The following is a 25,631-nucleotide window of genomic DNA, read 5'->3' on the forward strand; positions in this document are numbered from 1 at the left end:
ACCCTTCTTCTCTTGGGATCACAGCAGGTTAAAAACCAGGAAGGTTCAGGTTGTGTGCAATGTCACCAATAAAAGAACATGTGATTAATAAATATTAATTGTATTTTGTCAGAGTGCTAGGAATTTTAGAAAGAGCCTGGCTTCACTTAACACTCATTATTTTTCCAATATAATTTTCTGAGGGAAAGTTAAACTGGAAGACTTTCTTTTCGCGATTAATAGTTTATTAAATTCTAAAATTCCATCTGTTCGTGCTGACACACCTTCAGTAGCTAGCTGTGAATCATTTACTAATTATTTTCTGGAGAAAACTTAACTCAGTTGGATTTTCTTTGCTCTTGATTCAGCTGTTGAAGTGCAGTCAATCCGTGTTTTTCATCAGCGTTGTCTCGATGATGGAATAAGTTTCTCAAACAGATTCATGGAAGATTGGTGGCTTTCTGTTCTTTCTCAAAATAGTGTCCTGAGGTTCTGGGACTGCAACTAACTGGCAGTGCCTCTATGAGGAGTAGTTGTTGCTACACTACAGAGAAAGTTTTACTTGTGCATCCGTGTTACAACTTGCCACTTCTGGCTGGACGCTTGATGTCTGATCGGCTATTAGTTCTTTACAAGACAGCAAGGTACCTGTATGTGATAAACTTATTTGTTGGTAACACAAGTGATTTAGTGCTTCAAGCATGAAGTAACTTGTTTCCTCTTGTAAAAAGCTGTGCTGGTGTGCACAACAGGCTGTGTCCATCTGTCTGTGACCTCAGACATGGACCAGGGGAACTTAGTGTAACATCCAGAATACCTTTTGGAGTATCTTGTAACACTGCGCTGACATCTGATGTCTTAAATGATTACAGTTTTGTGCAGTAGTTTATATTATGCTGTAAGCCCCAGGCTCTGCATCGTGCTAATTCCCTTCTTCTACTTCTGTGTTACTTCTTGTTGCGATTTTGTGTTATTACGGGTATTGGATAAAGAACTGAATTACTATCACAAGAGTCCTTGCATCTCTCTCAAATAAATACTTCACTGAAATATCCACCTTGTTACAGTTGCAGAAGAGTTAGAATCAAATTCAGTAAACATTTCCTAACGCCATGCATTAAGCATGTCATGGGCAATGGGGAAATGACTGTCGTCTTATGTATTTTTGTTAGATCTTGCCGACTTTGTAGCAGGGGTGGGAGTTGGTACTCATCTAAAAACGTCCAACAAATGAGCTCTTTGAGAGGTAGGTACTTTTGCTGATTCATTTAATAATCTGACTCTGTGAATTTGTCTATACTGAACTAAACCACAGAAGTTATAGTAGAGTACAATTGCACAGAGTAATAGTATTTGAATGACATGTAAAAACCTAGAAATGGTTTTCTGGCTCATTAATGTTAGTTTTTGCAAAAAAAAACCTCAGGGACATTGATACGAAGAACAGATTGCGGTCTGATTCTTCCAGGTTGTGTACATCTTAAGCTTCCCATTCCAATTTGAATGGAACAAGTCATTTTTCCCTGTCTTGGTAAGGTATTTTATTAATGTGTGCTATGAAAAACAACTGCACGAGCACATTTCATCAGTAACTTTTCTAATGGATCTCTGGATCTAGCCCACTGAATTTTGGAAGGTGGAAATGGAATTTGCATCTGCCACTGGACCTCAGTTCTGCAGCTGAACCTGTTTCTAGATGTAAACCAGAAGACAATTCTAGATCAAAGCACTGTTGAAGTATGTTGAAATCCTCATGCTACTAGTCTAGGTTCTTTTTGTCCACAAACTATGCCGTAGTTTGTGAAGCTTATAAAAATGCCTCATGGGAAAGGTAGAGAAATGTGTACTGATCATTAACTGTTTCACTGAATGCAGTTAAGAGTTTGTCCCAGTGTGGTCTCAACTTTTTGTGCCTACCTATCTCAGCTGCGTTTGGGAGCCAGCTTTTATAAATGAAGGACAAAAGCAAATTAAAGATTACAGTCTAAATAGTTTTTTCAAACCATTTAGCCCCATTTTTCCTTACGATTATTCATGTACATATGTGGGATCTGTGTTCATGATTGGAATAGGTTGAAAAAAGATTTATGCGAACGTATATCGGCCTAAGGCGAGTCTGCTACTATAAAGTTTCTGTTCTCAGTGTGTAATAAGTTGCATGAAATTGTTTGTGTTCCCTATCTGGAAGATTTCCAACCCAGGGAAGAGGTGCTGATATTTCCTCTTTCCATGTCAGTCTTGCAAACTTACATAACAGTAAAGTAATGGAAAGAGATTGAGCCTATGTGGAGCACAGTAGCCGTTCTTATTCAAACTAATGTCCTTTGCAACATTTGTTCAACTCTTCTCTATTTCTTAAAGGTATTGTCTCATATTTTGATTATCAGGAGACTGGGCTATTCTAACACTTTGCTGCTTCAGTTAGCTGATAAACCAGTTAATGGATTTTGCATTTGCATTCTCTGAGTATTCAGTTTTACTCTTGTTTTATATTCTTTTTCCTTATTTCACGTTGAAATTCAGAAGTACTATTTTTACTATGTTGGCCATTTTTGAAGCATTTGTCCCCTGGTATCTTTTGTTAAAGATGATCTTTTGTTAAAACAGGTTTTAGGTGGGCATTTGTGTTTTGTATTTCACTAGAAATGCCGCCGTCAGTCAGGATGAGATTTGGTCCTTTTTTTTCCCCCTCTTTTTGTGGATTTTCCTTGAGGTAATCATGAGCCTTACTAGTTTACAATTGCTTGCTCCTGCATTTTACAAACATATGGTTTTGGAGCCTATGAATTTTTTTTTTACAATTGCTTTCAGTGAGTCTTCTCTTGTGTCAGAATCTGGCTTCTGCAACTGGTCTCTTCCAAGGTGCGTAAATTTTTTTCCTGTCTGAGAACAAAGCTTTAGAGACAGAAATTTAAGAAAAGCCTGGTCATCTTTGACTCAATAAAAGCTCAACACTTCAATTCTCTGTTGTCTGGGTTCTGACCTGAGCTGAATTACATCACTCCAGGTGTGAATAACAGGCAGATCAGAAATCCTTTGTCAGGCAGAGGGATCAGGAGCACTTTACAGAAGCTTACTAGGTACTGCGGTGTTCTTCATCGTTTCCTCTCTTTGTTTACACAAGGAAGTACATTGTATTTGGGGATGTACCTGTCTATTAGATTTCAAGTAATAGCTCTGTTGATTCCAGGCGAAGGGAGAAGAAAAGCCGAAAGCCAGATTTTACATTCTGTCTTTCTATATCACAGACAACAGGTACTAACCGCAGTTTTTGCTTTACCTTCCCCAAGCAGGCCTTCTCTCTTCTTAGATGAGCACTTCACCCCACTAGATCACAGCTTCAGAGATCTGCATCTATTTCATGGGCTAAGTGCCAGAGGGTACCACAGGAGGAGCCTTAGCTATTGACTGCAAAGGATGGAGTGGGGGGAGGAATAGGAGAAAGAATGGACTAGCAAAGATGAATATTCAGTCCCTTCCTTCAGGAAAGTTTGCAGAGGACCAGCTGGCACCTTAATAAATTCTCCTTTAGGATTTGCAGCATGACGAGGCTCTATGAAGCAACCCTGCTTTTTCACAGACTGCCCTGCAAACGTGCAGGCCACGGAACCTGACAAGAGAGTGATTGGAAAATGAGTGATGGAGATGCTTTTGGTCACTTGCATTGTGCTTAACTTCCCATTATTTTTCCCAATTGCCCCTCTGGGACTTAGAAGCCTGTACTGTGTTGCATCTGCCCACATTCACTGCACTCTCTTGTAGCACTTGGTAAGCACTTTTCCACAGTGAGGTCTTTCATCATGTGACTAAAGGTTTGGTAGTGGGATGTTGGGGGTTTTTTTTTGAGTCCTCCTCCCATAGTGTGTAACATCAGGTAGGATTCCTTCGACTGTCAAAAACCCTGTACAATAGGAATAATAGAGAAATTAGGATACAGACGTATTAAACAAGATGGCGTTTTCAACCGGTATAGCATTGGGGGAGATTTAGTTAGATTACTCCTTCTCCCCAGTAAATGGCTCCATCAGAAGCAGCTAGGCATCTGTTGTACAGTATTCATTTGGTTCAGAGGCCTAGGAGGACAGGTAACTGAAAGCATTTAATGCGACAGGAATTTTGAAGTGAGCTGTTGCAATATCATGAAGTGTCAGTGTGTGCTGGAGTAGACCATGAAGAGCACTGAAGACAGTTCAGGGAATAAGCAGAGAATGTGGTGTCAAAGTTTAACCTGGAGGTAACGACTCTCTACGTCTGCCCAGATTTACAGCATTATGAATGAGAGGGGAACAGATAAAATAGCCCTGTCCAGTTAAAAAGCAGACTAGTGAGACAGTTACAGTCCCTTTTTATAAGACTATTAAAAGTTTATGGTCTTTCACAGGCTGTATGGGGGCAATAAAACTATTATGTCTCATTCTTATGGGCAAAGACTGTGACACAAATGGGAAGTGGTAGGAATGCAATACCCTTTCCCCCCTGATGCATAACAGCATTAAACTCTTCTGGTTGGCCTTAAATGCCATGTTATGATTCCCTGATACAGAGAGGAAGACGGTATGTTATTAGATGTGGTACTTGCTATTCCCTAACAGCAGAAGGTTACACAAACAGCGCTGTGACTCTCCCACAGACTTCTGCATAAAAACAAACCACATCCAGAGCCCTCAATAGCTCTGAAACAGTCATCATATTACATTTCAAAACAGGCCTTGCACAGTTTTTAAGCTTACCTGTGGAGTGAGTGGGTAAGCTAGATTTTGGATTTAGAGGAAATTCTTATGTCTAACATACTAACCTAGTTAGCCAGCTTCTTTTGAGCCCACTCAGCTTGCCGCAGTATCTTTGATAATAAAGTCACAGCGTTAAGTTCGCCAGAGCATACATCATTGCTCTGAAATTAATTAGAATAGTGTTACTCACAGTTAAGATAATTTTTGTATTCAACCAATTATAACTAAAATACTTGTTTTTAAAAAATATGAACACATACAGATAATATATGTTTATGATGGTGTGGAATTCCTAAGACTCTAGGAATTGTTGAAATCTGTCACCTAATTTATATGTAGGGAAACCAGATGTCAAAGGGGAAAAGTATTATTTACTACTATTAAATGGGAAATCTATTGTAAAATCAGAATAGGAACCTATAGACCTTACTTCTCTGTTTTATATTTCAGTTAAAGGTTCCTTCTTCCTGAATGTTATATGCAGAAACTGTCTCGGTTCCACTTTTAAACAAATATTACATTTATTAATCTTGTGTTATGATATTTACTTTACCTACATAACAATTATTATCGTATTATCATATTATCATGAATATCATTATCATATTATCATGAATAAATGAGACACATGATACCTTTTCTCCCTCAAAGTGCTCTTGTTCTATTTTTAGGAAAGAAGACATTTCCAACATCTCTTGCCTCCACATGTAGACTATCCTGTTTATTGTAGATAATCTCAATATCTCCCTGATGACATACTAGCTTCTCTGTTTTCTTGTCTAAAAATGTTGTGCTTGAGACTCTGTTTTCATTTACACAGCTGCCTTTTTTTGAAGTTGCTATACATTCTTATCCTTCATTGAGATGATCTGTGAATAAATCCCAAATCTGATATTTAATTTTTCATATCTCCCCTAATATTTATGCGATGCTGCCTATATGCATGTCACTGTTTTTATCCCAAAATGTGTAAATTGTTTGTGAACAGAATGAATTCCTAGACACGTGCTTTAGAGTAGCTTTAGCATTGCCACCTGGGTGGCTCTGAAATCAAATTTCAGAACACTTGTGCTGGTTGTTCTCTAGGACTGCGTTGCCTTGAGCTGCTGGTATCCAATCTAATTCCTTTCATATTGTTGGCATTAGAAATAACTTTGAATGGGAGAGATACCTACTTATTGGTATCGAAGTCACATTCTTATGCAAGACTGTGGCTGCTTTCTATTCCTCCCCTTAATTTTTCAATTATGATGTTAGTTCATTAAAAAAATAACAAAGTATTTTTTGGCCAAAAAGATCTGCTTGCACATTTCTGGAAGATGCTATCTTAGAAGAATTTTTGCTGTTAGGGGCAATTGTTTAGGACTTAATCTTGCACATTTTTTCTTCACCTATAAATGACTTCGTTTTGGAACATTTTGAGTATCCATGTGATCTCATATTGGTTTGTACTTGAGAACAGTATTGTTCCATTCCATGGGAACAAATCTAGTAGCAAAAGTTGCCATAGATTATCTGTTGTTTTCTGTTAACTGGTTTCAAAATTCGTCTTAGATTTTACTGTACTTGTAGTTATTGCTTGTTATCTGATATATGCCATCCACTAGAAGAGAGATTTCTTAGAAAACTGAAAGATTAGATGTTAAAAATATTCCTTTTAAGTATTTCTCTATGTTGACAGAATTTTACAACAGTGATAGATTTTGTGGGGTTTTATTCACTGTAACTCACATTGCTTTTGTATTGGTTTTATTTTCATAGGATTTATATTTCACTGGGCTATCTCTGCATCTAGGACCACCCACGAGGGGCTGAGTTGTGAATTATCATGCATTCTTCTGTGCATGAACCTGTGTGTTACCTTTTATTAATGTGATGCTGTTTCCTACAATGCTTATGAAAAGAGCTTGGTTTGCAGTTCTCAGTCCAAGGTCCTGTCCAGGATAGAAACTGCTGCTGTATTGTCTTAGCCCTGTATAAACTATCTGTGACCAGCCGTTAAATACAATCTGTTCAAATGAATTTCAAGTTTCATAGGGTGTCATAAGGAAGAAAAAAAAAAATCACCCCTCTCTTATTTTACCTTGAGTGCTGAGCATCTATGATGATGGAGAAGTGCTTCTGGAGAGCTCTGTGATCTTGGCAAACAGCACTTCAAAGAAGGTGTCACCTTCACTACATGTGACACTTCATGGCAAAATCGAGGCTGTCAGGTTGTGCGTCTTTTCTGGTATTCTTTTCTCTTGCTCAGCCCTGTGTGTATAGATGTTGTATCTAAACTCTTTGGTGATCTGCCACAGGGTTTTTTTAGCCATCAGTTACAGGGTTTGGTCTTCTGCTTAGAGGTTGATGGTGCACATCTGTTGTCTCACAAAAGAAGCTTGCAGCTCTGCTTCGTACAAGCACGGATATTTCCTCTAGTCAGCGACATCTATCCATTTATAGCTGAATAATTATGGAAGCTGAACACAGCTTTTGCAGCAATCTTTGTTAATGTCAGTAAGAAGTAGTGGTTAGAGAATAAAGAAGTATTTTTTTTTTCTTTTTCTTTTCCAAACCAAAGCTTTTTCCAGTTTGCTGTTGTACGTGTCTGCAAGCTGTTCAGTCATCTGTACGTAGCCAAGTAATCTTGACTCCTGCTGCATAGTATCCTTACAGTTCAGCTGTTCAAAACCAGCTCAGACCACAGTTTCTTTGATGCATACTATGCGTGGAGTTTTCCAATACACTCTGCAAAGAGTCCAAGGAACAAACGGGCACAGAGGCACCTCTTCCATATCCGTAGTTGAGATCATGCCCAGACCACTGTGGAATCCCTGGGCAATACAGGGTGAAATCCAAGGCCCTTGGACACTTTGCTCTCTAGCTAAAGAGACTTCAGGCCTCTGGTGACAGCACACTAGCGTACTTTGGCTTTTGCACTGCAAAAATAAATATATAAATGGTATCAGTAACACAGTCTAGGTTGTAGCAAAACACAAAGGAGTTTTTATATTCACCTGTTATGAGGATCTAAGCCATTTAACAAATTGTTTAACCTCACACCATTAATTTTTACAGCCTCCATTGCCTCTATTATTTGTATATTGCTAATTCTGTCATTACCTTGTATACCGCTCCACAACTACTGCTCCAAGCCCTGCGATTCTGGGAACAGATGCAGAATCAAGCCTTGCTCCTGCCAAGCTTTCTAAAAACAGCTCATCCCAAGGTCTTCACTGTGCTGGCACTAACCCTGCAGAGGCAGGGACAGAGATGGCAGGATTTATTCAAGTGTGAGCTCCAGCCCATTCAGTTTGCTTTCTGGCAGTGGCATACAAACCAATCCATGTTGCTTTGGGAAAGTGAGAATACATCAGCCTCAACATATGTTTTGCTTTTTTCCCTAGTGAAAAGCTTTTCCTCCCTGGATATTAGAAAGGTATTTAACAAATCTGGGAGTCTCCTGATGTTTATCTGACCACGTGAAAAAACTGTGGTGTTTTGGTTTGGGTGTTTTGGTTGGTTGGTTGGTGTTTTTTTTTTTTTTTAGAAAAAGGTCCATGTGGATATTTTCTGGGTTTTTTTTTGTAATGTTTATTATATTCAATGAATGTTAAATTTAATGCAAAAATATTTTAAAAATCCATTTGTAAAATGTAAAAGCCAAGAACCACTGAAACAACAAAGTATTATTTTAATATCTACAAGAAAAATATAATTCATGCCTTCTCTTCCGCATCCAAAAATAGATTCTATTCTTTGTTATTGTTGCCAATGCAATTGCTTACAAATCAATCTGATTTGGGGAGAAAATGGCTACCTTAAACTGAAGCTAGATGCTGCCACCCATAGGCTTGATCCACACTCCGCTTTGATTTAATGCTAGTTTAACCATACTTTTTCTGAAACCTGTAAACTAAACCATGTAACTCTCAGTTGGGATGTGCTGTATGAAGGATTTATAAGGAAGTCTATAATACTGCAGCTGCATCCACATAGAAAATTAATAATGATGAACTCAGTCATTTTCTAAGGCATTTGTGTTAGACAGCAGAGTCATTTTTAGGCCAATCTTTGCACCAAGACTGAAATCAGGTGCCCAGGAGGACCCAGGTATGGCAGCTGCTCTGTCTGCTCCATTGCTGTGACAATACTTGTGTTAAAAACATCTCTTCCTCCCTCTAATTTTAGAAACTGGTTAAAAAAAAAAAACAAAACAAAAACCAAACAAATTAACAGAAAATGGGCATTCAGCCTGGAGGGGATTATCTAGGTTGATAACAATGTATTAAGCTTTGTGGTTCTCATTAAGATTAATGAGGATCGTGGGAAAATAAATTCATTCCTGAAACTGTTGTGGTATTCTCAACTCAGCTCTGTGCCTTGAATCAATGAAAATATGTCATAAGGGCTCGTTTCCTTTTATCAAGGAATTTAGATGGGAAAGCTTCACTTCTCCCAGCACAAGAGCGCTGGCCTGGCCTCTCAGCAGAGCTCCATTCACCTATGTTCTGCATAGGCTTTAGTGGTTATAGATCCTGCCTCTATATATAGATTCTCCTATAGATCCTGAAGAGGAGGGATTTATTATGTCATTATCACACTGAATATTTGTTACCCTTGGCTCTTGTGTTCCTGCTGAGAGCCATGTTTTATAGCTGTGGGTTCTGCTAGCTCACAAATAAAGGTCTGCAGTCTAAACACTGGTACAGCAGTAGAATGCTGTGCAGGTGCTATTTCTGGCATCCTGCAGTGTGTGAAGTAGAGAGTTTGGTTGTTCTTCCTTGATTGTCTTCATAGCAAAATAGGAGTTTGGTAACAAATGAGATTATTCCGGGCTCTCTCCCTGGAAAATGTCTTTATTTCGAGAATGTGTTAATCTAGGAAATAATTACTGCTGCTTTTCTTGTTGCCTATTAGCCAATTATGCCTGCTTAAGACATAGCTGAAATAAATTAGAAGAGACATAAGCCAAAGATTTTGTGGTTGTGTGAACTGAGGAGAGGAATGTGCATCTGATCACTTGTTCCTTTTGATTCTGTAATTTGTGTTTGGGAATTGAAGTAGTGAAGGAATCTGTCCTCTTATTTCTGGCTGGGGGAGAAATACACCTGTTTTTCTATGGAAGGTGTAAAAAAGAGTGTTTACACTTGGTAGGAGCAATTTTACCCCCAGCCTGTGCTTTTTGTAAGCCCCTCCCTGTAGCTTTTAGAAAGAAAGGTACTTGCAGGATATTCTTGTCCAACTTGGTTTACCTGCTTTCCTTCCACCTGACAGAGAAGCAGTGGGTCTGTCGCTGTGATTCAGACTACAATGCCAAATGTCTCCCCTACTGCTACCATAAAAGCCAAGAGCCAGCTATGTAGTGGAGCTGACAGCCTTTGTAAGTCTCCTGTAAATTCCTAGCCCCCCAGGGTTTCCTTGCCTTTGCCAGCTTTCTCCGCTTTCCCCCGGTAGGAAATGCATGCTGCAGGGCTGGCTGAGTGGCTGAGCAGCAGTCCAGCAGGCCCAGCTGGAGGAGTGGAGCTTACTTACCACATTCTGCTGGTCAATGATGAGGCTCACCTGCACTTTTTTGTAGCGTTCAGCTCCCTGATATCACAATCAGCAAAAACGGAGTCCCCACGGAGATTGCATCAATTTTGGTTGAATCTAGCTTAAGCTTCAGGACTGGCTGGAAGGGACCGAGTTGTTACGCTGAGTAAGAGAACAGCTGCATTGGTTTTGGACTCAGACTTATTTGGTTGTCTTACCTTGCTGATGTAGAGAAACCTTAGGTATCCCTGCTGAGCCTGGCACTCTCTTTAACTCATGGCATGTGTTTCAGGTTCCCTCTCTGCACCTTCTCAGACTTGGCAATCCAGGACATCACCTAATCCATTTGTCTTTAGCCCCAATACGAATGTCACTCTGCAGGAACTTCTCTTGTTTTCAGTGGACTTGTCCAGTTCAGCTATCATATAATTTTCCTGGTCCATATTATATCACTGAGCTATTACTTTCTCAGTTGTAGCATGCAAATAGCTTAATGTACAGATGGTGTTAGAGTCCTGAGAGCAAATTCTCAACTTCTTAGTGAATCAGAAAACAGCTTGGTAAATGTGCATTTAATAGTAGGATGTTTTGAAAGGGATGCAATGGCTGAATGCCCAAGATGAAAGTTAGAGGAAATACTTAAGAGTGAGAAAAGTATTGTCGATCTTGTTTCCATCTTCATTAGATACTCTTACTTTGGATGCTGAAGCTTCTTGGTATAAGGAAGGAGGAAAGAGTCCTCTGCCTTGCTTGGCTGCTGTATTTGGCGGCTAACATCAGGAGAGACAATGAACACATGGCTTAGTTGCCCAATGAAAGCAGGTATTCAGGCTCTTGGAAACTCTAATGCCTTTGTCTCAGTAAATTCCAGGATCTGCTACTTCTGTGACATTCTCATCAAATAAAAAATACAGTAAAAAATAAAAAACCAAACCTTTCTGGTCAAAGCAAAGTTACTTAAAAATATGTATACTGGAATTTGGAACGCGGATCAGAAATTCTGGCAGGGAGATTTACTTCAAAATTAGAGTTACTCTGAGAAGTTTGTGTAGCAGCGAGTATGATGTCTAAAGGGCAACTTAAAAATTAATATAGTAATATTTCTACTAATTAATCAGGATTGGTATTTGTCTGGTACTCTGACTGTACTTTCTCTGCCAGTGCAAACAACCTGCGTGTGGAGTTTCTGGGCTCAGTATAAGCACAATGGCATTGTTGACCTGGGTTCTATTTCAACTGCAACTATGCCTCTTGTTTAAAACAGGAAAAGGGAGAAGTATATTGATTTCTGCTACATAAAGAATTGAATTCCAGAAGTGTTAATCCCTTTAATATTCAAATGTGTTTCATGTGGTTTTGCATGTACAAGATGGATACAAAGAGGGAGAAGAGAATTTATCTTTACTTAAATAATTACTCCTAATTATTTACAATATAACAGACAATCAACTAAATAGCTTTGTTTCTCTCCTGCAGCCTCCTCCTCAGATATATGATAAACAGCTGGATGAAAGGGAACATACAATCGAGGAATGGAAAGGTAATCGCAGTTTAGACTTATATGGGAAGGGGTATTTCAGTGGCAAAACGGCCACGTCCCACGGCCAAGTGCATCTGTGTAAAACAAAAAGAATTCCTTTGACATGAAGAATTGTCAGTAGCCCTATGAACTGGTGCTTTGGTAGCGAAAATATAAGAAATGTCCTGAGGACCATCATTATCTACACAGGTTAATGTTAACACAGGAGGTGCAGATTCCAGTGCTTCACTGAAATCTAAGGATATCATCTGGAGAACAGAATACTGTTCAGCAGGACAATGCATCAGAATTTTACCCACAGTAAAAAGCACTGTATTACTGTGCTGCTTCACTTCTAGATAGTGCAGCATTAAACAATTCATGTGTTCTAGTTTAACCCTATTTGTCTCAATTCAGCTCCAAGAAGAGATGATAGGAGAGGAGGGGAATGGAAGAGAGAGGTCTTAGGCGAGTAGAGCTGTCAGACTCATGAAGACAAGGTAGGGCAGACCTAGGGAGCTCATGGGAGGGCTACGACAGTCTTTCATCATAGGTGTTTTGTTCTTGATCACACAAACCGGTTCCTGTTTGTAACTGTTGCAATTCTCTCTTCCAGAACTCATCTACAAAGAAGTAATGAATTCTGAAGAAAAGACTAAAAATGGCGTAGTAAAAGGACAGCCTTCTCCTTCAGGTACTCAGCCCCATTGAATAACTTTAATGTGTTTTCTGTACTGACAAAAAGAGAATGGAGATAGCTGAAGCACTTGGGCTACACTTGCAGTTAAGTAGACCAATTAAGAAGTTTTTATGAAATCCAATGTTTCTAAAGGGTTTACCTTGATTAATTGTGCTCCAGTGTCATGTTAATACTTAAAAATTGGTCTGCTTGCTATTTGAAATATAGTTGTCCTGGTATTTTCTATGGAAAGATCTGTGGTTACAGATTATATTTCTGTGGGTGGGGAGGCTTATCTCACACTATTATTATTATACTACTTATGGATGGATAACTGAACTAATACTCTGCTGGTTGATATAAGCAAAATTGGTGATGTTAGCATGTATCCATCTGTTGGACACGCGACACTGCACTACCCCCAGTAAGCATCTGGTACCTACTCTGGTAGTTTATCCTTTGAGAAGTCTGATAACATTAGAACAGTTTGCTGATAAGCTGGGTTGACACTTCGATGAGAAGGGAAAGTTGTCTTCAAACACAGATTCTTAAAGTCCTGTCACAAAAAAATCACAACTAAATTTTATCTGAGGAAAATTCACATCCGCAGCCTTTTCACAGAAATGCAAACTGTGACTGCCAGTACACAGAAATACATGTTTGTGAAGGTACGCTTTCATTGGCATATTTGAAGTGCCCAGATTTTGAGCACAGTGTTCCAGTAGCATTTATGGGTAAAACTACATTCTGCAGAGCCTCTCCTCAAAGTAAAAGCATTTAATTCAGTGTTCTCTGCATATTTTGAGAAAGATTTTTTTTCTGCATTCTCATTTTTCACTTGCTGCTGAGCTAAACAATGTTAGAACAAGAACACATCATTAGTAACTGACAGGACAAGGGGAAACATGGCAACAATGGAGGAAGTTAATAGAGTGCTGGATGGTAATATTAGAGCGCTAGCACTGCATCTGGATTTGACATCGATGAGTAAGATATTGAAAACAATCCATTGTGTTCTTGCCGAGTGGCAAACAAAATATAGGACTTGCAGATTTAATTTACCAAACTACTGTACAACCACTGAAAAGAAATCTGGGGCCCTGACAAGTATCTGATAAATCCTCATTCTTAAATCTCTCTCCCCTACAAAATGGTGGTTGAAGTCTGATTTATGATCAAGAAACATTATAGTTGCTTGTTTCAGGAATTAACTACCCAAGGATTTCTTTATGTATTTCATGTTCTGTTTTTCTTATGTGGAAGGTTTTTATTGTTTATGTAAAACATTTCCAAACATACAAAATTGCCATTTCTTACCTGTCTTTCTTTTGCTGTTCCTCTTTGACTGTTTTTGGACTGTTAGGCACCAAGAAGTATAGTGACTATTTAAAGATTGCTCTGAGATGAGGCTGTTTTATGAAACAGTAGATTTCTTGTTTTTCATCACTTTGTGCGCCTGACTTAATTTTTTTCAACGGAATGAAATACTGAAAGAATGATGTAAAACGAGTCACCAGTTCTGAGAATAAGGGAAATGAGGGGTACTCTACACAGACATTGCTCGTTGGTTGGTGTTCTTGGCAAGAATTCAGAAGGCTAAAATTTGGCGCTCTATCAATAATCATAGCAAGCAAGCTGGAGATGGGTTTCCGTGATTATTTGATCAGAGCTTTTGGGGAGACAGCTGAAGTTGACAGCACCAAGGATTGATAGTTGCCTGTTGATAGTCAGTCAAGTAGTGCTTCCTCTTGTCCTGTGAAGAATTAGTTAACACAACATACAAGCTTGAAATGTGGGCCCTGGGGGGAACCTCAAGTGCCCCTTGGGCTCATGTCCAATGAACAAAATCAACTGTGCCTAAAACTGTTCCCAACAGATACTTCTGTTGCCTGTTCCAAAAAACCTCTGTAGGCTACCTTGTTTATTTTCAGAAAGGTTTTTGTATTGTCTTGCCTAAATCTTTTTTTGCTGCCGTTTAAGTCTGCTATTTCATGTCCTGTCTCCAGAGAACATGGAGAACAGTTTCTCCATCTTTCTTTCTGGCAGCTTTTAGCTCACTTAAATTCCATCCCTAATCAGTCTTCCTTCCTTTGAACTTCACTACCCACATCTTTCAATGTTTCAAACTTAATGCTTTTCTCTACACTTTATCTAGTTGACTTCTATCTTTCATAGATCACAGTGTCCAAACCTATCTGCTTAAGGCACTAGTAGTGCTGAATTGAGTGGAAAGGTTTGCGTGTAGGTGCATTACATAAATATGTAAGCAACACGTGCAAACAACATATGCATGTCCACATGCACACATAAACATTGAATTTAATCTTAGATGGTGGTTTTTGCTTTTCTATTCTATGTCACAGAATTGCTAAATAAATTTTATTTATAAATTCAGATGCTGTACCCCTTACCGACATGCTCACTATTCAAAGGGTCTATGCCATATCATTACTCAGCGGTGAGAATAAAAGTGATTAGAATAAAATGTTTTCTCAGTGGAATTCAGTCACAATGATACGTGTGAGAAATAGCCACTAAATTTGATCAACCTGCAGGATTGTTGGCTAATTCACACTCTTATAATATGGAGATATATACCTTTTATACACCTAGATCCTCTCCAAAATACGCACACACATATATATATGTGGCTATCACGCATGCATATGTGCATCTTCTGTTGAGGTCTCCTTCTGGATTCCACAGAAGATGTATTATTTATTTTAAATTACTCGCTTTACCAAGAAGCGCAGTAGAACTTTTTACTAGCAGTCTCAGGATTCTTCTGTTCTGTCATTTCTGAAGCAGAGAAGCAAAGGATATAAACTGTTTTATGCAAAGATATAGGAGGAATTTACCAATACTGTTTTCTATTTGGTTAATGCATTAAAAAAAGTGTTTCTGACTGCTATTATCAAACAGCAGGTATTTCCATTAAATAAAAAATTTAATACAAGGCTGTAGATTATTTAGAATTAAACTTAAGTTCTGTCCAAAGTACATAACCTTGCTGCTATTTGCAGATTTCCTCTGTTCTGACACTGCAAACTATCTAACCTCCTCTCACACTCTCCCCTAGTCTTCACAACCCAGCTATAGTTTCATACCTAACATTTTCAACTGTCTTCTCATTTCTGGATACTGAATATAGTAAATAGCGCTGATCGTAGTGCAGCTTATTCTTAGCAGTTCCCCTTCTTGCTGAAAATTGCTCTTTTATTCTTCTCTTCCTGCCTTTTATCTGCTGTCTGATTTGGTCAGTTTTGTTGCTATCACCCAAGAACTACTGGATACCTTTAGTAGCCCTCTTCTGTCATGTGCAGAGCCTAAAATAAGCAGCTGATGGACTTGCCAAGCTTTGCAATGTTGGATATCACGGGTTACTAATCCCCAAGACAGACACAAGGCTTTTTTTGGAAACAGCAAAAGCTGCAGTTCTCCTTTCAGTTTTTTCCAGCCACATCTGTACCACTTCGCAGCTGCAGTCTTAAAGGCACTTTCATAGGTGCTAATTAAATAGGGCTTCACAAGAGCCCTCTGAGGAAGGAATCCCTGCTTTACAGCAGGGAAGCTGATGTGTGGCTTAAAAGAGTAGCTGTCAGGTCAATGGCAGAGCCAGGAGCACATCCCAGGAGCTGTTTCTCACCTGGTCTAACCTTTTGCTCTTTTCCTCAACCCTTCAGCCAGTGAAAAGCTTCCTGCCAAACACCAAATACATAAATGGAGCTCTTTTTCTCTTTTGAATGCGCCTCTGTCATTTCTGCACTGTTTCACCTGGCACCCATCCCTTCAGGAACAAGCTGTTGTAACACCACGCAGGTGCTGCGCATAGCAAATGAAGCATTACTTATTGACTAGGACAGCTTTTGTTTGGGTTTCTGAGTGTTGCTGCATAAGTGCTGCCTTGTGCTGCTGAATTCTTTAATTCTCTCATTTAGGTTTGGTGTGGTTTCATTTGGTTTTGTGGGTATTTTGTGAGTCTGGGTGCTTTGGGGCTGCAAGAGTAACTATCAGGTCTGTGTGCTGTGTCACATGGAATTGTGCTGAAAGCTAGGAATAACCATAAAAATGCACTTTCCAGAAACTTATGGGCTGAGATGATACTTGCTGAAATGAACATAGCAGGGTTTATTGAATTCAGTGGTGCTGAATCAGACGGAGTGTAACAAAATCTTCACCTATACAATTTCTGCAGCTATTTCTTCAGTTATTTTGCCTATCTAAGTTGATCGCACATTCATCAAAGCAAGCTGCACAGCAACAGTTTTATCAAAAGTCAATCGAACCTACTGGAATTCTTTCCATTTGATGCCTGGGACAGTATCCATGACTTAATGGCAGGCTTCTGTCCAGCACTGTAAACATTTAGAAAGGTAATATATTGTTTAGTCATTAATATCATTAGATTCAGTCACACTTTGACTATATCTAAATGCATTTGTCTTGACTAATTAGTATTTTCATAAAATGCCACATGGTTTAATAACATGTAAACATGAAGTGACAGGATTGTACTGGGTGATTACTGATCAATATGAATGAGGTATGTACAAATAACTCTTAGAAAAACAAATCTGTCAGAAAAGATGGATGATTGCTGTCTGCAGTCACCAATGAGACGTCATTGAGATTGCTCTGTCTTTTTGCAGCATTTACAAAATGAACTATTTTATTTTCCAAATGTATCAGGAGAGTAAACTAATTTAAAGGTTCTTCTGATGCCAGAATATCTTTGTACCCCTAAAATAGCAGAAAGCAGTTCCCATCTGGAGCTCTGAATGTGAGCGTTATCTGTCTCTGTTTTGTGCATATTTATAGTGGATGTGTATAAAGGGAAGAAAAAGTTTCGAAAAATAGAACAGTGGTTGGAGGTATGCTATGGTGGCTTGTTTTCTCAAAGTAATGATTTTATTGCAAACTAGAAAGTGACAGAAATCCTCTCCTTTTGCCCATAGCATCATATATTTTGCCTAGGCTATTAGTTTCTGTATTAAGAATATATGAGTTTTGTAATTTTACTAGGTGTGTTTTATTAGGTGTGTTCTCTTGCTTTTCAAGACAATAGATGTTAATTTCTGTCCATTTCGAGGAAATGAAAAACAGCCGAGAAAACTTTTCGGCCATAGGAATGAAATGGTGTCTATCTGCAGAACAAAGATGTGTGTGTCACGGTGACTACCTACGATTTCCAGCTGTGCAATATCATGCAAAATCACATATTTTATTGTAATAAATATTTAATGAAAATGAATGTATGCCTCTCAAACTGCAGACAGTGTTAATTTTGGTGGAAAGAGGACAACAAAACGTTGCCTAGAAGTTCAGTGCAAAAAAATACCAAACTGTTGTTTGCTACTCTAAGAACTTAAGTATGAGCTGAGGTTAATGGGGAGAATGATGGTTGAGCAGTCATAGGTGCATGATAAATACATTCTTCACATGGCTCTGTATTTATCACTGAGTTATCTGCATTTATAGGACAGATAATTTCTGATAATATTCAGGGATGTGATAAATGTTCAGTCACGTTAATGATAATCTCATGAAGGTACATTCTTCGTTTCACAAAGTCAAAGTGATTTTTTGGATAATATCTGGTACTATCGTCATGTTACAGAGGACAGGTAAACTTGGATGCACAAAAATACTGTCACCACTGAAATCCTGGGCTTAGTCACCTAGTCCTTAATTAAGAGGAAGAAACCAGCCTTGCCTCCCCCACAGCCATCTTTTCTCTATTGCCACTAGGTGATTTGATGCCATCCATTCTACTAAATTACCTACAAGAAAATTGGGATTTTATGAGAGAGTGTGGAGGATTGGGTTGGTTTTTTTAATCATCCTGTTGGTGCCTGTGTGATCCTAGCAGGCGTCTGATTGTTGGATCTTTTGTAACTCTAAGAAGGCTAGAAAGAAGTAGAGTGATAGACACACTGTGAACTACACCTCTTCCAAACAGACTGTTGAGGGACAGAATTTCCTGCTAAAATATTTAATATTATCCAATGCCTAAAGTTTGTATGGCCCATTTTCTGCTAATGTTTGCCATTGTTTAAAATGGTCTGTGTACTTACATGCCTGTTGCCACAAGGTAAGTATCCTTTGCTTTTTAAACTGTGAGAAGTTCTGGGGTTTCAGGTTTAATCACATTGGTGTTCATTTTCGTAGCACAGGTGCAGCAGTGAACAGCAGTGAAAGCCTCCCTCCATCCTCATCTGTCAATGACATCTCATCCATGTCCACGGATCAAACACTGGCGTCTGACACGGACAGCAGCCTGGAAGCTTCTGCGGGACCCCTCGGTTGTTGCAGGTGACTAGCCGCCTGCCTGCGAAACCCAGCGTTCTTCAGAGGATGATGTAATTTAGGAGGAAAAATTAACAGGAGTTAAGAGATGAAAAGGAAGAGAAATAAAATACAAAGATTTAAGTGAAAGAAATGAAAAAATCTTTTCAGCCTGCTTCTCCTACAGAGTTATGTAATGCAGCTAAGCTCAAGTGTATATTTAACTTATAGTTGCTCTGCTTTGGTCTTTTTCCAATGATGCTTACTGGGGGAAAAAAAAAAGGAACTGAAAAATCCTTTTTTTTACCCCCTCCCCATAAGATGTAAAATTAATGGCTGCAAAACCAGCAACCTGCAACTGTCCTCTTCACACTGGCATGACAAGGTGTGCAGTAGCACTCTCAAACATACGAGTGTGTATCTGCCTTCACTCTCTGTTCTGTCGTCTTCTGCCCAGTGAGGCAGATAGGGATATACATGCATTTTTCTTCATATACGAATAGCACATATACACACATGCCAACAGAATTCTGGCAGTGTATGCAGCTGTGTGCCTATAGGAACACACACATCTGCATACGTACTTAGTGTGCACTCCACAACTAAATGGCCCATTTCAGGTGAACCGCATAACTACATGTGTGATATTACCAGTATATATTCTATTTGTTTATTCATTGATGAGGTTGCATATCTTGTATGAGGATTTGTGGAAGTGTAAATAACCACCTCGAACTGTGACTCCCTCAGACACTTGAAGATGTAGCACCGAAATTTCTGCTGAGAGTTGTATATATATTTTGAAATAATAACCAGTTTGTATTGAAAGAAGAACCCACAGAGCTTCATAGAAAAATGTTTGTTTGTGAATGTTAAGACTTGTTGTTCTGATTTTTAGAGCAGATATGCCAAGCTAAGACCAGGTTAGAAGGAAGCACATGTATCTTTGCAAGCTACAGGGAACAAGAATGAAGGTTTTTTATGCATGTCTAAGCCCAGAAAGATTTATCTCAGTAAGCAACTTTTCCTGTCAATGTTAAGTGAGTTATCTTAGTTCATAGATAGGCTCGCTATTATGAATTACATGTATGCTTGCATGTTAGGGGGTATGACAGGGCTGGGGAACGGGCAGATTATGATCAAAAGGACATGCAACAACAACTTTTTATTTTACGTCTAGATCTTTACTAGGTTAAATAGAGAAAGGTTATTTGCGGCCCGTTCCCTCTCAGTGTATGTTTGCGGCTTAGAGGTTGTTTTCCCTTTAAATCATTCCCTTGCAGGGATATCCATTACTAAGAGAACAGGCCTTCTCTAGGTGCTTTTGGCTGTTCGTTTGCTTATGACAAATCATCTGACTCCCAGGAAGTTTTATCAGCTGTGTTACATGGAAAAGAACCATGGAGTGCATGGGTCTAGTATTCCTATATTCTAAGTAATAGCGGAGGATATCAATCAGCTAGTGCACTGGGCTGAAAAGGTCGCAACCAGGGGTCTTACGCAGTTTTGACAAGTTCCAAAGAACCCAAGAGTGACTGAATATCAAATTGATTTTACCAGGTAATAATATGTAAGATTCCCAGTGGTAAGTAACAGCAAGTGTTTTTACCAGAGAATGGCAAAACTCCACACAGAATTTCAGAACAACTGAGTATTTTTCCAGCCAAAACAGCAATTAGCATTTTCCATTGCAAGGTCATCATTACCTGAGTTGGAAATTAACTAAAATCTGAGTCATCTCTCCTCTTACCAAAGTGTGCCATGTAAACTAAAATGAGCTAAATCATACTCTAATGCTTTTCCAAATGTCAAAGAGAGAAAGTGTTTAGAATATATTACTGGATATTTTAAATTCATTAATGCTTATGTATTCAAAATTCTACCAAAATAGGACTGTTCTATTAGGTGGCTTACAAGCCTGCCATTCTGTGGTAGGAAAAAAAATTGAGTATCAAATCAGATTTTGTTCAAAGGGAAGAAAGCAAAGAAAAAAACTTCTCTTCAGGTTGGGGAGGAGGGGAGATAAAAATTAAGTGGATATAAAATAATTTGAGACTTGGTAGGTCTGAGCTGTCTCAAAACTGCTGTAGGAAATGGTTTTTTTCCCCAGGTGTATTTCTGGTAGATTTTTATGGAAATTTTTTTGAGAATAAAATTAGGTCAATAATGTTCTAAAAATTCAGAGCAGTAATTGTAAAAGCAATAATTTACTACTGCTAAAAATATTTAGCAATATTCTCTCTTAAGCCATGAAACATCAAGTCTTTGTTGAGTGATGTAATTCTCACTTCAAAGCCAATGTCATAAAAGTATTGAAAGGTAAACAGCAATGCCCTGTAGGTACGAAGGCAATAACACCAAGGGTGACTTCTTAGCAATAATGAAATGTATCACCTCCAGATTTAATTCACCATAGATATATATTAATAATATTCAGGTAACTAGTATCTGCTTTACATTCCTTAGTGTGCACCACTTGGGTGTGTTATTTAAACAAAACAAAACAAAGTGTCTCAAAGAGGCAAGCTGTATGTAAGAGAAGCTGCAAAAATACCACAAATGTAGACTGTAGAAACTTGGAATAATCACAGTTCATTGCCAGTGATATTATGGAGATGTGGCATAGGCAGTAGCAGAGAAGCTATTTATAGTAGACGGATGCTTACAGATCTCCCATGTTTCATCTATCGAAGCCAAAAACCATGCTCTTAGTTCCATGGTATAATTCAGTCTTGTTTGGGTTCGTGAGTGCTGGGTGGAGAACCAGTCACCATAGAAGATGTCCTAGTGATCGGCGCTAAATGAACCCACAACATAGAAGTTATATAGCTTTATTCCCAGAAGCCCTGATTCCTCTAAGCACCAGTGCTTGTACAAACAATTAATGGAGACTATAGGGATGCATACACAATTTTAATTAGCATGTGCTTTTGTCCTTTGCTCAGCAGCGATCAACATCAGCATGTGCTTAAGTGCCTTGCTGAAATGGGGCCTAAAAGAATTACTGCATCTCTTTTTGTCCTCAAACTAGTTAGTCTCCTTTATGAAAAGCTCTGTCTGGGGGAGGAGACTTGGGGCTGTCCACATTGGACACTAGAAAAAAGCCATCAATGAAGAAAAGCAATAGTTCTTTACAATTCTGGTCCTTGTATGTCCAAACTGAAGAAGCAACCATCGAACAGGAATAGTATCCTTTGGTTTGCTTTGTGTCAGGAAGTTGGTGCTGTCAGCTGATACCTTAAAAGAATGCATGTACTCTTGAATAAAACATTACAGTGATGGTGTTCTGTAGCTGTCTTAAAGTAAACAAAATTTTTCTTTCAGATTCTAGAAGTTTTAATACCCTTTTCTTCAAGTCTGTTCCTCTTTATTCCAGTATTCTATTCAGTTTGATAATGATAGATGCTTTTCTTATTTTTCTTGCCAGTGAACTTTTAAATCTACCTCTGTTTAAAATTTTACTAAATAGTACTTGAGTCACAATCTTCACCTCATTCTCTGAGGTTTGCAGTTCTAAGCATAATTGCCACCACTGCAGAGATGCAGGAAATTGGGAAGCCGGAGATCTATGAGAGATGTTCCAAGGTATTTAGGCACTAAACGTCAATCACAGAGCCTATGCCAGAAGTGGCATTTCTTCCATCAGCATGAATGGCAGCTGGACACCTTGGTATTTTTGAAAATATGCCTAGGAGCTTATTGGTATCTTAAGTGCCTGAATACCCGAAGAAATTCTGTCCTAAGTGGCTTATTTAAGTCATGTAGATAGCCGTCAGCAGGGTGAGGAAAATGGCAGAAGCATCTTAACTATTAGTGGCTGCTCAGAGCCGTAGATGCAAAAAATAGCATTGAGAAGGTAGAGAGGAGAGTTGCTGCAAAACATTCCTGCTTTATTTTCAGATTGGAATACTTCTGGATAGTATGAAAAACCAAAAAAGAAAAAAAAAGCCAGAATTGCTCTTAAAAGACCCTTTCCTCCATTCTCCTTCTCACTGATGAGTTTAAATGAGGATGAGGTATTGATTTACTTCAAGTTGATGCAAAGTTGTGCATGTTTTCAATCCAAAATTTCCTCTAATTTTTTAAATCAGTCTTCAGATACTGACTTGGAAGCTGGAATAGTATCTTGTGAGTTTTACTATATTCCATTAAAATGTAATAGATCTTTAGAGAGTTCAGACACTTGAGTTGGTCACACACTGATTTATGTGAATTGCATTGTGGTTGATAATCCTCCCATACTATCTAGAACTCCATGGCACAGATAGATTCAGGAATCTTAGCAAGCTTGCACTATATAAAGCGGAGCTTAAGTTGGAGTGCAAGTATGGTAACGTATCAAAAAAAAAAAAGAAAAAAAGCTACAGAAAGCCTGATCAGGTACCTCCCTAATGAACTGTTGGTTTTCCTCTGGAAATCACCAGCTCCTGCACGATATTGGCCTCCAGAGATTACACAAGACAGATGATCATGTCACTGTATCACTCTCCTAAACTTATAACCAAAAATAGATTCATATATATGGTTTTACCTTCATATATATTGCTTTACCTTCAAGTTTTGGGCTAACAATACTGAAGAAATTAGACTTGTTGCAGTGCCTTTAGGAAGTTTTCCAAAGTAGTGCTACTTAACTGATTTGGACTGTATTCTAATGTTTGTCAGTGAGCACCAGTGATTTCTTTTCCACCAACCTATTTTCTCTCGAAAAATATGCTAATAGTCAATTTTAGAACTGCCTGAGAGAGTCAGTTTCAGCAAATCTCCAAATTTTTTATTAAAAAAAAAAAAAAAGGAAAAATGTGTTTTGAGTATCCTGAAATCATTGTAAAATATAACTGGAGTATTTTAATTCAAAATAACTTTTAATAGTCAATGTTAGCTTATTTATATCACAAACTTTGCAGTATTTCAAAGGATCAAAAATTATTTTAGTTTCAGATCTATCTATATTTCTTTCTTCATGCTTATTGAGATTTTAAAATTTTGTGTGAATTCAAACATGCAAAAACAACAAAAAAAAGGCATTTTGCAGCAAACTCTGTGTGCTTCCAGGGAGAGCAATATGAAAGAAAACCTGCAGGGAAGAATTAGACTTTTCTTTTGGCAAAAAAGTCTGAATTAGTGGTTTAGGGTTTTGTTTTTCTTTGCTTCCGTATGTGTGTGTAGGAAAGAGAGGGACTGCATATGGATGTGATTTTTAGAACCTGTGTTAGTATACAATTATTCTGCCAGTATACAATTATTCATATTTGATTAAAGTTCTCAGTGTGGATAAAGAGCATAATTGTAACATAATCACACATCTTCAAGAATCTGATGGCTGTGCTTATTTGAACTTCCACCACTTTACAAAGGACACAGTTAACAAATTGCAAGCTGAAGCTGATCTTTTTCACACACACACAAAAAGAATATCATTGTGCAGTAGGCTTGAATATTCCACAAATATGTAATGTCTTAATTAGTAAGATGCCTGGGGGAGGTGGGGGAATGGTGAATGTGTCATCTTCACCGATGAGCTGGAAAACAGACCTGTCCAGTGGAATTTAGTGGAATCTGTTTAGTTTATTAGGAACTTGCCAGTGTGGCCTGATTTTTTTTTTATTTTCTTTTTGTTTTTTTTTTAAATTAACTATTGGTTGCAAGAGGTAAACTGTTTAATTTCTGTTCAGGCTCAGTGACCCATGGCAAGTTTGAGTTTTAAAGAGGGTTTGATTTGACAAAAGAATGTTGAAAAACTTCAACTGAGGCTAATGGTGCCTTTTTACCTGAGAGCGAAAAGCTGAAAAGCACATATTGAAGGAAGACACAGTCAATTTGGGAAATAAATGTATCCCTACCATGCTTATCATTTCGGACAGGTGGGCCTGTCTCTTTTGCTAATTTTCACTGAACAGGGCCATTCTTGTCTTCTGGAAAGCAAGATATTTATAATGTAAATAGTTGTATTGATTTTTTTTTCCTTCTTCTGTAACTAATATGTAATAATCTAACACACTATTTCTGTTAAATCTTTTACATTAAGGCCACTGTATGCCTAAATATGGTTGACCTCTGACCTTTTCCTAAGTCAGTCACATGCTGAAAAGGAGGGTGCTGGAGGTTTCAGTGTACATATAGAATCATGTATATTTAGTAAATTGAGTAAGTGGGACTTATGGCCAGTATACAATTAAGCCACAACAGTAACAAAGCTCCAGATCTTAACTAGCAAAAACAACTGTTCACCTTGCCATGTCCATCCTGTAATAAGATCTAAGTTGCACCTGCCTGTAGTTCTGCATGATCAGACTTCAAAGTATAACTAACAAGATCTGTAATGTATCAGTGTTGATAAACATAGATGTAAAAAAAAAAAAAAAAAAAAGAAGAAAAAAGAAAAAACTTGACCAACAAAAGAAAATCAACAACAGCAAAGTTCAGTATCGAGACTGGAAGATGAGACATGTCCGATTTTGTTGTGCAGTTATAGCTGAAAAGAACAACCAGTGTCAGTCAGCATAAAGGGACTGCAGTAATGACATTTGCTAAGGAACCAATCTTATTTCCATATTGTTTTGTTCTTACCCTATTGTCCTTTGACCATCTGTTGTTCCCTGTGTGTACTACAGGGGAGACCAGGGCCTCAGTCATCAGTCTTTTATGGGTCAACGTTGCACCAATGATTTCTGATTTCTGTTCATTTAGCAATTACTGAACGAGGCTGGGAATCTCGTGTTCTCCCATGTGTCAAAAGCAATCCTGTCAGAGCTTCCTCATGAGGATACTCTTCTCACTGCTGTCTTGACTCCTGTCGGTTGAATGACTTTGCAGTGTTCCCAATAAACAGCACAACGCAGCAAACCATATTGATTGAGGGCTTCATTACATGTGTGTTGTGCATCTGTACTTTCACAGGGGCTCAAAGTCATGCAGGGAC

General features: G+C 38.4%; 1 protein-coding gene across 19 annotated transcripts in view; it reads left to right on the forward strand.

The window, feature by feature from the left end:
* MAPK10 (mitogen-activated protein kinase 10) overlaps nt 1–23,049 on the forward strand; it is a 207,532-nt gene extending 184,483 nt beyond the window's left edge. For 9 of the 19 annotated variants that reach the window (XM_075149916.1, XM_075149912.1, XM_075149921.1 and 6 more), the window contains 3 exons: nt 11,703–11,766; nt 12,362–12,439; nt 18,593–18,856. In XM_075149916.1, the coding sequence (XP_075006017.1) occupies nt 11,703–11,766; nt 12,362–12,439; nt 18,593–18,609 (159 nt within the window). In that variant the 3' untranslated portion in view covers nt 18,610–18,856. Of the gene's footprint in view, nt 1–11,702; nt 11,767–12,361; nt 12,440–18,592 lie in introns of all 19 variants that reach the window. The other 10 variants (XM_075149907.1, XM_075149908.1, XM_075149911.1 and 7 more) reach the window with 3 other exon arrangements.
* The last annotated feature ends 2,582 nt before the right edge of the window (nt 23,050–25,631 follow it).

Source organism: Calonectris borealis, chromosome 4, assembly GCF_964195595.1.
Source record: "Calonectris borealis chromosome 4, bCalBor7.hap1.2, whole genome shotgun sequence".
NCBI classification, from domain to species: domain Eukaryota; kingdom Metazoa; phylum Chordata; class Aves; order Procellariiformes; family Procellariidae; genus Calonectris; species Calonectris borealis.